Genomic DNA, 12,747 nt, shown 5'->3' on the forward strand with positions numbered 1-12,747 from the left:
ATTGTGTTGATCATACTTTTTGATTTATTCTTTTATCTTACTGGTAACCAACAGACTATCCTAATTTAAGCCTTCTCAAACCTTCTCCTTACTCCACACAATATGTAAACATTATTTGATGAGGATCTGTTCAGCGAAAGACGGGCAAACGTTTTGACGTGAAAGATGGATAAATAAATACACTTTCTCTCTAATTTTGATCTGGGAAATCACTTCCCACTATCTTTAAAACCATCTTCTGATGTATAATTACTGTGTTTCGGTCGAGGGGGTCCACGTGAGCTTGACTTAAAAACTTAGAAGCAATGCTTAGTTTATTTATTGTACTTTTTGGTTTTATTAATCTCATATCTTAACTTCATTAACATTATAAACAAAATATTGAAAAAGTGAAAGTAAGTAAGTGAAAATAGTATGCAAGTCGTTTCCGCTGTTATAATAAATTATGCTATCCAAAGTGCCTACCTATATTATACTAAGGCGTAACAAAAAAAACGCTAACATAATTTGAACATCACAATAAAACAACCAAGTAAAATGCAAATATATTATTATATACATACGTTGCTCACGCACAAATTTATATTAACATACTTATACAAATAACGGAAGATCTATTCAATATAAAACTATACACAAACACAAAAACAAAATATGGAATAAACATGCTGATTACCTACTGTCTGGTTTTTCTAACGGGAGACTAGAATACCATTATTTTTTGATGACGAGTGTCATATCATAACGTCTTTTTATGGTCAGGGATTAAAACTATATAACTCTCTTTTGTCAATAGTCTTTGTAACCGGCTTGAATGAAGAAGATCTATCAATATTTATACTTTCTTCCCGTTAATTCTATTTAGTTTGCTCCTATGGATTTTGTCAAAGAATAAAAGACCGGCTGCTCTTTCAATCACTTCCGGTGCCACCTGAAAAGGGAAACAAATGAGATTATATGTATGTTAAAACACTATGCCTAGATTATGTTACTCAAAGTTTAAGTATATCTTTGTAACAAATTCCAACTAAATCGGTATAGTATTTTGTTAGTATATTCGCCACAAAGTAAAATTTAAATATTTTAATTTTATTAAAATTATATACACATACATACAAACACCACGTATTAAGTTGTTTACGGGGTAGACAGTTTATAGTCTAAAGACTAAGTCACGTTTAACTTGATGGACTTATACTCGGATAAAGTATCTTTTTTTCTTCTCCCCGAATTGCTGGATCAGCTATAATATTTTTTTATAAATATAATTACTGGAGAAATTTCACAGATTGAGTAAGTACGAAACTTTTGATACGAGAAACTTACTCAATGATAGGTACTAAATTGTATAATAAATACTTATATAGATAAACATCCAAGACCCAGGCAAATTAGAAACTCGTTTCTCATCACGGCCTGGCCGGGTTTCGAACCCGGGACCTCCCTATTTTACTGCCAATATTAACTTTGAGCGTGGGGCTCATTATACACACTCCAAATCTACCAAATACACTTAACCATTAGATACTTTAGTTTGACGGCCTATACAGAGTGACTTTTAATTCAACTGCATAAATTTAACTGTTAAGTGTACTCATCTAAAAGATATTTAAAAACGTTAATAGAAAAATATCAGTTCATATTTCAGAAAGTACGAAAAAAAAATAAAAGAATCAAAATCCACGATCCTAAATACGTCATATCACCCCGGCCGGCGGAAAAGCGACGCGTAAGATTCAGAGGTCAACGACACAATTCATTCAGCTGAGTGATCTCGACAACTCTGTACTTGATCTTGATACTAGAAAAATAATTTATTTTTCAGACATTTATTTACATGTTTAGTATTAATTTCTTTTTGTAGTATTGGTCTTAAATAAAGCGTGTGACGTAGTTTTTGAGGGTTTTTTAATTGTGAAAATGATGACGTTTAATTTAAATAAATATAGGCTCAAACGGCTCAGAAGCATGGATATAGTCTATGTTTAAAAGGATGCAGTTGTTTTAAATGTCACCCTGTATATGTACTTACCATGAATGAAGATACAGGCGTTTCGTCCGGTATCCTCTGGTTGGGCATCACGTAGGCCTCCATGTCCAGGCTGCCGTCGGAGGCCTGCCCCACCACCACCTTGTAGAAATGTGTCGGCACGGCCACAGTGTTAGCTCCTAGCACTTGATACTTCACATAGGATTTGCCATCAGCTTCCTTTCTAGAACAACGGTGTTGATTAATCAATCTTTGTTAGCGTGAAAATACCAACTAATCAAATAGTTACTGTTACTTCAATAATATGTAAGCAATATTAATAATTAAATTCGTAAGCCCCTCTTCAAGAATTTTCTGGCATTTGTCCAGGCTATCTACTTTAATGAAAATTAATTAGTGATCAGATAATATCCAGAACTCCATGACCTCCACGCAGAAACACTCATAAAGCAGGTGTCTTATAACACCCCTTTCTTTTTCTCATTGAAGGGTTAAAAATAAAAAGAGCTCTAGACATTCAGTTGTAAATGTACCTACCTGGGCAAATATAAAGGTCCAGTACAGCAGTACACATCATCATACACCTTGGTAAGCTTCCTCACGTGCTTTTCAAGTCTGTTCCAAGCGTGTCTGTTGAAACCCTCGCCGACCTGCAAAGAATCTATTCATTCATTCATATGATCGCGTCTATATACTTGCGGTGTAGACAGAGCCAGCAGTCTTGAAAGTCTGATAGGCTTATTGATAGAAATGAAAATACCCTTAGTGCCTTATACGACATTCATGAGAAAGAGTGGTCCTATTCTTTTTATATTGGTGCCGGGAATCACACGGCACAATTGCAAAAAAAAAAAATACAATTTATGACTAAACACCATATAAGCACATTCACACTGGCAATGTAACAACAGTTTCTTTATGAGCTGTGACTGATCTTGGAACATACTATTTACATGGTAATTTTTATGAACAAACAATACAAGAGCTTTATAAGGTAGGTATACGCTGATCATGACTCATCATTGTTAGTATATAAAAGTCATGTGATTAATAGCTTATTGGCACAATAGATTTAGGTAGCTACTAAAATGTTATTCCACTTGTCTAAATTAGTTCCTTAATCATTTAGGACGTCGAAATTTAATAGTCTAATCAATTTGGGTCGCATTCGTCATTCTAGAACCTGCCCGTTATAACTTTTACTAGTAGCGACGAAAGGCTAAGCTAAATTGGCGCAGCCGGTAGGATACCGCACCTGTGGCGCCATATTGGTGAGGTAGAACGTTTGCTCGACGTGTTTCTGCGCGATGCGGTGGTTACCCGCCGCCGCCATGTGACCGCGGTCAAATCCTGACCCTTTGTAGTCGGTGTTTTGCGATCTGAAACATGCAAGGATGCCTTCTAAAATACTTATGAAAGTAGCAAGCGTGATGAATTTTAAAGAAATCCCCCGAACCTCTCGAAGGTTCAAGTCTGTGAGTGTCGCGGCTTTACAATACAATAACTCTATAACGCATAAATATAACATAACATGTTATTACGTCTATATCCCCTGTGAGGTAGACAGAGCCAACAGTCATCAAAAGTCTGAAAGGCCACATTCAGCTGTTTGGCTTCTATAATGCACCATAAGAAATTACAGTAAATTCACATGTAAATATAACATTTCAGGCCACGTCCTGATGACTAAAAGCGAAATCTTCCAGGTAATCATTAAACATGGACAAAACTTAATGGGGAATAGGCCAGCAAGTGGTGCACGAGTTAACTTATAAACTTTATAATGAATACTAATAACTATTACAGGGTTCTCGGAAGTATTAATGTTTAGAGATCATAAGAAACAACTAAGGAAATTAACTAAGGGAACTCCACTAGATATTACCTTACTATGATCCTAGTTTGGTCAAGTTTTCTTGTTAATAACAGGTACAGGTTAAGCAGGACAGGTGTGAATTTATTTTGGTTATTAACTGACTAAACTAGTTAAATGACTAACTGAGCTCCTACCCGAAGAAGACATTATCAGGAAATATGCCAGAATAAAAAAAATGGGAGCTTACCTAAAGAACGGATGTATACTCTCATCAGGTTTGAATTCACATTTACTCCGGTCGACCTGGTCATTCTTGGTGACATGCAGTTTAGTGATATGCTCAAAGACCCAGTTCGGGACTCTGTTGCGACGGTCGTACGACAAAACGAAGTCGTCGTATGAACGGATATTGTCTAAGCTAGGGAAGCCATACTTCATAATCTGTGATACCTGAAAGGTAACGCAATATTTTTTATTTAAAACTAGTTGCCTGTAGCTTCGTTCGCCGTAAAAATCCGTGTGATTAATTGATCACTAAACATCGATGATTAATTGAATTTGAATTTACTTAGTATGGCAGTCTTATATTCTCTATATTTGCCTGACTAATCCACTAATAAAATGTGGTCAGTGTGAGCCATGCTCTAATTTAAATTCAAAATATTTATTTATTTTTATGGGACATTTTAAACATCACTTAATAATTGTCATATCTTTTGGTTGCACAACATTGGTTGACATCAAATAAATTACTTAAAACTAAGTTCACTGCTGCATTATAAGTGTCAGTGCAGAAGAAGCGGTAACAAACTGTACTGCAGCATTTTCTTTAACTTCATAATTATCCAAACTTAGATAAGAAATGTGAACAAGAGAATAATACATTGTTATGGTTAAATTTAAATTCAAATAATAATTTTTTTTTAAATGGTATGCCAAGTACCATTCCCTTTCCTGGGGAACAGTACTTGGCTTGATGCAAACCATGGGGTTAATATTAAAGCTTTGCTACAAATATGTCACTTAATATAATGTGTAAGGTAATTATCCATGCAGACATATTCATGGTCTTTTGCAAGTAAACATACCATGCTAAAGATGTTTTCAGCTATTCAAACAAAAACCTCATTATTTATCTTAATTTCATCTGTGTAAACATAATGATTCAAAATATGTCTACAAATTTAAATCAATATATTTACATAATGTGAAATACTTTTCTTATATATTTAAGAATTTGGTCAGCATGTTTAAGGGCAAAATAGATAACAAGATGTACCTTATTGTTTTTTAATATCAATTTAATAGAGATAACAAAACTACAATTTATACACATTTTTCATTTTTTATTTTATCATGTTTTATCCATTACGGGATAACTATCCCGCCAAGCCAACAGTCTTGTAAAGACTGAATGGCCAGCTCTAGGGTTAATGATACAATTGAGATTCAAAAAGTAACAGGTTGCTAGCCTAAAAGAAGAATCTCAAATCATTAGCTATTCCTTTGATTGACTTTTACAATTAGCATGGGAAGAGAAGCATCTGGCGCACATAATTTTTTTTTCACTACCAGACCTGTAGTAAAGGCATCTAAGTATGTGTACAAAAAATTATCACTTAGAAGTTAAAATTCCCATAATTTCCTCTGCTCCAACCTTGCATTTTTAGCCAACAACGCTAAATAGACAGACAACCCAAATTAAAAGGTTTATCCATGAACTTACTCTGTCCTTTGTAGAACCCACATCACTAAATGGAGTCGCAGCTGAAACCGTACCAAAGATAGGCAAGCCAGGCATACTCTGGACCCTTTTACCATCAATCATCACCGTCTGAGCATCGTCATTTTTAAATTTTTCACTAAACTGACCCGCGTAGTACCCGGTCAGACCCACAGCACTTAGTTGCGCCAAATACACTAGTCGCTTACGAAACATTGTAAGTAATATAAGGCACTAATGTTCGTGCTACAATGCGTCACTTATTCGAGTGTATTTCATACAAGTACAATTTTTAAGAATTATTACAGGGTATCAATTTTAGGTTATGTGTGAAATGTCAAAATGCAGCTGATCTTGACGTGATCCAGTGTTACCAACCCTTATTAAAGTTGAACCGCAACGCAACGGTCTACGAGTTGATTTTCCAAAAAAGTGGGGAAAGAAAAATAAGTATGTACTCTATTTTGTAGGGCAGTCAATGGGCAAACTTAAATAACGTCCGTTTGTCATTGTCATATTTTTAGCTTGTTTGAGGTTATGAATATAATTTCGACTTGTCTCAAAACTCTTTCAGCTTTTCAAGAAATAATGAATAAGAAAATGCAACGAAGCTATATGTAACACTTACCTGTTGAAAAGATTACGAATTTAATTTATCCTGCAGGTGATTTATTTTTTAATAAAATCATCATGAAACTTCTTACACATCGAATATTATCATCGGTATTTCAGGCACATAAATACAGCACAGCCGCTAAAACTGTAGCCACAGTCAGAATAAACAACAAAGAATTCGATTCTGATGAGTTTACAAACGTTACTCCTAAAATAATATCTTATTTGGGTCGAAACTTACATTTAAAGAAGGATAATCCACTGAGCATAGTTCGCCAAAGAATAATCAAGTATTTCTATTCTTCGTTTACCCATAGAGGTAACCCAACTTTTAGTGTATATGACAACTTGCAGCCTATAGTGACTACCAAGCAAAATTTTGATGATTTGCTCATTCCGCTGGACCATCCAAGTAGAGCCAAATCTGACTGTTACTATGTAAACAAGGGGGTGCTACTTCGCGCTCATATGACGGCGCATCAAAGTGAGTTGTTGAGAGCTGGACTTGACAACTTTCTGATGATTGGTGATGTGTATCGGAGGGATGAGATTGATTCCACACACTTTCCTGTATTCCACCAGGTAGATCAATGTATTGTTAAAAGTAACAGATTTAAATAAAATTAGAGCCATAAAGTAGAGGATTATTTCCAAGTCAACCTTAATATGTTAAAATAAACTAACACCAAAAATAACATGGCGGTTATGAGTTCTGAGCATATTTAATTAAGTAATTGTGTCTTATATTTCAGTTGGATGCAGTAAGATCTCAAACGAAAGAAGAGCTGTTTCCAAAGCAACCAGACTTGGATATATTTGAGCCAGAATTCGACAGAAATAATCCCTTTGACTTCACAAATACAATAACAGACCCAAATAAACAGAAATGCCATACTTTAGAAGCAACAAAACTCATGGAAACTCAACTGAAAAATCATCTGATAGGTTTGGTGAAGGCACTGTTTGGGGAAAATATTAAATACCGATGGGTAGAAGCATATTTTCCATTTACTCATCCATCTTGGGAGCTTGAAATATTCTATGAAAATAATTGGCTTGAAGTCCTAGGTTGCGGAATAGTAAGAAATGAGATCTTAGTCAATGCCGGTCCAAATAATAGAATTGCATATGCTTTCGGACTTGGACTAGAGAGGCTAGCAATGGCTTTGTACAAGATACCTGATATAAGACTTATGTGGAGTACAGATTCAGGATTCACATCTCAGTTTCAGAATAAAGATATTGATGCTAAGATTACGTACAAAGCAGTTTCTTCATATCCCCAGTGTGTAAATGACATCTCTTTCTGGCTGCCTGAGGATCTGACTGTTGACACATTTAACAGTAATGATTTCTATGATTTAGTCCGTGATGTAGGTGGTGATATTATTGAACAGGTAAGATCTACAAAACAAGCTTTAAGTATAATAGCAGGACCAACAATATTTTAATTAGTCTTGTCATACCAATGCAGCTTGGTGGGGCAGAGAATTTTTTATTCCCATTCACATTAAGAGATAAACAAGAATATTCCTAATAACATTTCTAATAAACTCAAAGCTAAATCCATAATAATTATTTAAAAAAAATTGTTTTCAGGTAAAATTGAAGGATAAATTTATACATCCAAAGTCAAAGAAGCATAGCGTCTGTTTCAGCATCGTATACAGACATCTGGAGCGGACTCTAACACAGGCGGAAGTGAACTCGGTTCATAAGGAGATTGAGAAGGCAGTCACAGATGCGTTCAAAGTTGTTATTAGATAGATATGGAGATGTTTTTTTTATATCTAATATAAAATAAATAGTTAAATTATTATTGTTTTCAATGCTTTACTTGCCGTAACTTAACAAATTTTTCAATAATAATAATTGAAAAATTTGTTAAATGTTTAATAATAAAATGTTAATAACAATTTACTTTATAAAATATTTAATTTTCCCTCACCATAAAAGCATCGATTAATATTGTAACTGGTGTAGGACTCAAGAAAAATTAATCGTCATTTGTTTCAATTAATTATCGTAAGAAAATCTTCACATTTGGCAACACTCACTTGGGTGCCGAATGTGCGTTTAATTCAGGTGCCTGTAACCGAGATCCAGGAGTAAGAAAGTCAAGTAATGACACGAAATATAAACAATTAAAAATTTAAAACACCTGACATTGTATAAAAATGTATATTATAGATGCAATAACATGGCTGTTATACTTTTACATTAGGTTATATCGATTATTAGCTAAGCCACAGGCGAGTCGGGCGCGGGCACCAAACATGCATTCAGAGAATCTTGTCCGAAGTCAATAATACGGAGAAATCGTGCTGTTAGTTTTGAGCTTAGAATGTTTTATAAGATAAAATCACTCAAGAACTTCCTTTAAAAAAAAACTAATTATAGCTGATATTAAAACAAATGAAATACGGCAACATTGACAAATATTTTAATATCAGCTAGGTATATATGTATGTTGATACAATATAAAATTCAATAAATGTGAAATAGGTTCGGTGCCCGCGCCCTCGCCCGCGTGTGCCCCGCGACGCAGGCCCGAGCGGAGCGTTCAGTCGTCGTCCTCATCGGAAGCACCGTTCTGTTGCGGCTCCTCATCCATACCAGCATCGCCCATACCTGGTGAAATTAAGAAATTACACATACATACAATCACGTCTATATCCCTTGCGGGGAAGACACAGTCAATAGTCTTGGAAAAACTGAGAGGCCATGTTCAGCTGTATGGGTAAATGATGGAAATGAGATTCAAATAGTGACAGGTTGCTAGCCCATATTGCCTACAAGTAAAATTCCATGTTAATAAGCGTTTTCCTTAATCGCCTCTTACGACATCCATAACAAAAATATGGAGTGGTCCTATTCTCAAGTACTGTGATCCACACGGCCAATAGTGTACATGAACGTGGCTTTTCGGTCTTTAAGACTTGGGCCTGTCTACCCCGCAAGGGATATAGACGTGATAACATGTATGTGTGTACACTATGTGGCTGGTTTTTAATTATAATTAATTCATAGAGCCTGTGTGTGTGAGGTTCCCCTTACCATGATCCTCGTCTTCCTCCGCCGAGTCCCCGGCGACCTCGGCATTCTCGGCCTCCGCGCGCTCCATCTGTCTCGCCAGCTCCGCCTCGTCTGTCGCGGTCACCACTTTAGGCTGTGAAATAAGAGTAGGTATACTTTTATTGTGCTTGCATTTGTGCGTATTTTTTTGTATTGATAGCATATAGAGAACGTCAAGTGAGTTTTTTCCCAATAGTCCCATGGAATTTTTTAATTTAGCTTTAATTCTAGATTTGTGTCGAGGTTTTGGTATTGACTTATATCTGACAGCATATTTTTGCTAGGCTTAATGATATGGACCATTACATAGTATAAAGCAAATTCGCTTCCTGCGTCTGACTGTATATACTTTACTTATGCTTTGATCTTTTAAACTTTAGGTTACTTTACGTTTTTTGAATAGATTTCAAAGAGGAAGGTAGAAATGATACCGAGTGAAGAAATGCAACCGGGCGAAGCCGGGTCGCTAGTGTATGTATAAGAAAATATTTTTTGCTAACAAACTACTATTTCGCCACAGAGGCTCGTTCATCATTATTTGGTTTGGTTTAATAGGAATTTCCACATACAAGTTAACCTTACTTCATCAAAGTTTGTTTCATTTCATATTTAGTTATAACGAATATTTTACATATTGATTGATGCCTTCCTAACTTCGAAGTAAACAGTATAAAATTACACGCATTTCAGTCTCAAATCTTTATTAAATTAATAAAATCTTTATTAAATTAATAAAGACTTGGGACTGATGGTATCGAGCTCGATTTATGTTTGTGATGAGCGCTTACCGCCATTTGCACGTTGAAGACGCCGCCCGCGGCCGTGATCGTCTCCTTAATTTTGTCGATGGCGTCCTGCAGAGTTTTGAGGCCGTCTGCTTTTTCGGGCGTCGATGTTGTCATTACTGCAAAGAATCATTATCTAAATAATAACATAGATTAAGTATATACATATAGGTTTGCTTATACGATACAGACAACGATACAGCAGTGTTTTTTGGATGGGTGATTATGAATTCAGTTGCCAATAGTTGGATTTGAACTCAAGCATCTTAACCACTAACATTAAATAACTCATATTTAATGTAAATGTAGTTACTTTGAAGCTCCTCCTTTTTTGTGTTTAGTTAAAAATAGCGTTCGCCGAGGCTACGCCCGGACAAGTACACCATGACTTTCTCCACACTATATGTTTGCAATAGGATTTTGGTTGAGATGAGAGTTGAGTGGTTATTTCGACATGAAAGTTATACCAACAAACACACTTATACTTTTGTAAGTATGAATAATTAAGAAAAAATACTTACTTACCATATAAGCATAAAGCCTTAATTTTTTTAAAAAAAGGAATCACAATTAAAAAAAAAATACTTACCATATAAAGGTGGTGCTATTAAATTAATTTTGATGGGCATTTCAGCTGTGGACAAAGTGAGTCCGGATTTCAAAGCCGTCCTTACTGCATCAATGCCTTCGTATCCGTAGCATGCGCACTCTATATCCGCACGGATCTTGACCGCTTGTGACGTGAGTTTCCTCTTGATGTTGGCTAGAAGCACCTCCTTGGTCTTCTCATCAAGACCACATTCATTGAGAACTGAGGGATCACTGAAATGTTTATATTTAATTAATTGACGGCCTCTGTGTTGCAGCAGTAGTGTGCTGCTCTGTGACACAGGAGGTCCTGGATTCAAATCCCAGCCAGGGCATAATGGAAAACAATCAATTTTGATTGGCCTGAGTCTTGGATGTTTGTCTATTTGAGTATTTATTGTAAAATATAGTGCTGTTAAGTTGTAACAGTGATTCTGTGATAAAAAATATCATTTTTTTCTGGCCATTCCACTTGAATGCATTTTCCTCGGACTTGAGGTTTGCCTGATTGACTGACACCATTTTTTGATCACTCGGAAATTGTAATTAAAAAGATCAACAGTGCTACCAAATGAATATCAATCAACATACATCCACTGAAAATGTTCATTACTAAAATTATTTTGATTAATATATCTGTTAAGAAGGGTTTTTGTAAGAGCTTGAGAAGAGACACAGGCTTAATCTACTATCTATATAATTACAAATAAATCACTTACACAGCTGCTTGTTTGAAGAAGTCATAAGCCGAAGCTTTCTTCTTGTATTTCTCCTCAAAATACCATGCAGTCCTCTTGTAGAGTTCCTCCAACTGTTCAGAGTTCTCGTAATGCAGCAACTCGGCAACGTGACGGAGAATAGAGTTCACTGCCTTTGCTTTTGCATATCGCTCTGTACATTTGTCTATGTCTTCTGCTGACACACGACGTTTTGACAAGTCTATGTAACCTGGAAAATTATATAAACATTAGGTACCTTATCAAAATGAATATCAAGTATTTTAATAGATAAATCAGAAGAATATTTTTCTGATAACTTACTTACCATAAAATAGAAAAGGGAAATAAGAACAAACTATGTCAATGTAACCTTGTGATTGTATGCATTTTTTATTTATTTAAACTTGCACTTAAAATGTACAGCAGGTGGACTTGATGCCACAAGGCATTCTCTGCCTGTCGAACCTATGAGCCAAACTAAACTTAATATATAAAAACTCTTATTATAAGAAATGTTTGTCTTCAATATGAGGATACCCTGTATTCAATGGTGGAATGCAAGGAAACTGAGACATACCAAGCTTTGCTTATGTCTTAAAGCTTGGCTGGCTGGTGGCAGCATTATTAGTGGTAAACAAACTTAGGATTTTTTTTAAGAGATGGGCTGTCACTATTTAAATATCAATTCCATCCATTTACACCATACAGATGAATGTGGCATTACAGTCTTTATGTGCTATAAGCTATGTCTACTCGAAAGGGATAAAATGTGTTTGTGTTAGTATTTTGGTAGCCTTCTACACTAAGCACAGGAAGACTTTTCAATTGTACTCTACCAGAAACCACACAGCTAAATGATAAAGGAGCAATTTGACAACAGTTTCATCATCCTTTACTCTAAATTTATTTATGATACCTAGCATAGATTTTTTTTTATTCATGTGTTATCGAAAAGTCTTCCAAAATTAAATTACCTTTTTCTTTGTCCACTCTTATAACGACAACAGGCTCTGTTTTGCCTACTCTGATCAATTTATTGATGGATCTGATACGACGCCTGGACAATTCAGAAAGCAAAATCATGCCCTCAATATTGTTATATTCCAGCAGATGGACGTATGCGCCCATCTCGGCGATGGATCTCACATTAACCATCACTACATCCTCCACTTCAGGATATTTCTCCTGGTAAAATCGACAGGAGAGAGGCATCTGCAAAAAGCGAAATATAACCTATAAATTTTAAAACTGTATTGTATAAATTTGTGCGTGACTAGAAGTTCACTAAATATACACCTTGCTGAATAGATTTCAATTATATAAATCTTTTATTTTACAAGTTTAACGAAATGAGAAAACTAAAATGTTCACGTTGACTTTCGACGACAGCAACGGCCACTGTTGCCAACTCCATTCCATAAAAAAGCGGTAATCGC

The 12,747-nt window shown here is 35.4% G+C and overlaps 3 protein-coding genes across 3 annotated transcripts; 1 reads left to right on the top strand and 2 right to left on the bottom strand.

Moving 5' to 3' along the window:
* Nucleotides 1–533: 533 nt before the first annotated feature.
* Nucleotides 534–5,885, bottom strand: LOC106135954 (endonuclease G, mitochondrial). The gene is made up of 6 exons (XM_013336377.2): nt 5,533–5,885; nt 4,054–4,256; nt 3,246–3,369; nt 2,528–2,640; nt 2,033–2,213; nt 534–931 (listed from the first exon to the last, which is right to left on the bottom strand). Exons 1-6 carry the CDS (start codon nt 5,743–5,745, stop codon nt 836–838), a joined length of 930 nt encoding a protein of 309 aa, XP_013191831.1. The 5' UTR covers nt 5,746–5,885; the 3' UTR covers nt 534–835.
* A 150-nt stretch (nt 5,886–6,035) lies between these two features.
* LOC106135973 (probable phenylalanine--tRNA ligase, mitochondrial) lies at nt 6,036–7,963 on the top strand. Its single transcript, XM_013336400.2, has 3 exons — nt 6,036–6,726; nt 6,897–7,541; nt 7,744–7,963. The coding sequence occupies exons 1-3, from the start codon at nt 6,220–6,222 to the stop codon at nt 7,909–7,911; spliced, it is 1,320 nt and encodes a 439-aa protein (XP_013191854.2). The 5' UTR covers nt 6,036–6,219; the 3' UTR covers nt 7,912–7,963.
* Nucleotides 7,964–8,310: 347 nt separating this feature from the next.
* On the bottom strand, nt 8,311–12,747 carry LOC106135972 (eukaryotic translation initiation factor 2 subunit 1). The gene is made up of 7 exons (XM_013336398.2): nt 12,608–12,747; nt 12,286–12,523; nt 11,312–11,540; nt 10,594–10,826; nt 10,008–10,123; nt 9,202–9,313; nt 8,311–8,775 (listed from the first exon to the last, which is right to left on the bottom strand). The coding sequence occupies exons 2-7, from the start codon at nt 12,521–12,523 to the stop codon at nt 8,708–8,710; spliced, it is 996 nt and encodes a 331-aa protein (XP_013191852.1). The 5' UTR covers nt 12,608–12,747; the 3' UTR covers nt 8,311–8,707.

Source organism: Amyelois transitella, chromosome 24 (genome assembly GCF_032362555.1).
Source record: "Amyelois transitella isolate CPQ chromosome 24, ilAmyTran1.1, whole genome shotgun sequence".
NCBI lineage: Eukaryota > Metazoa > Arthropoda > Insecta > Lepidoptera > Pyralidae > Amyelois > Amyelois transitella.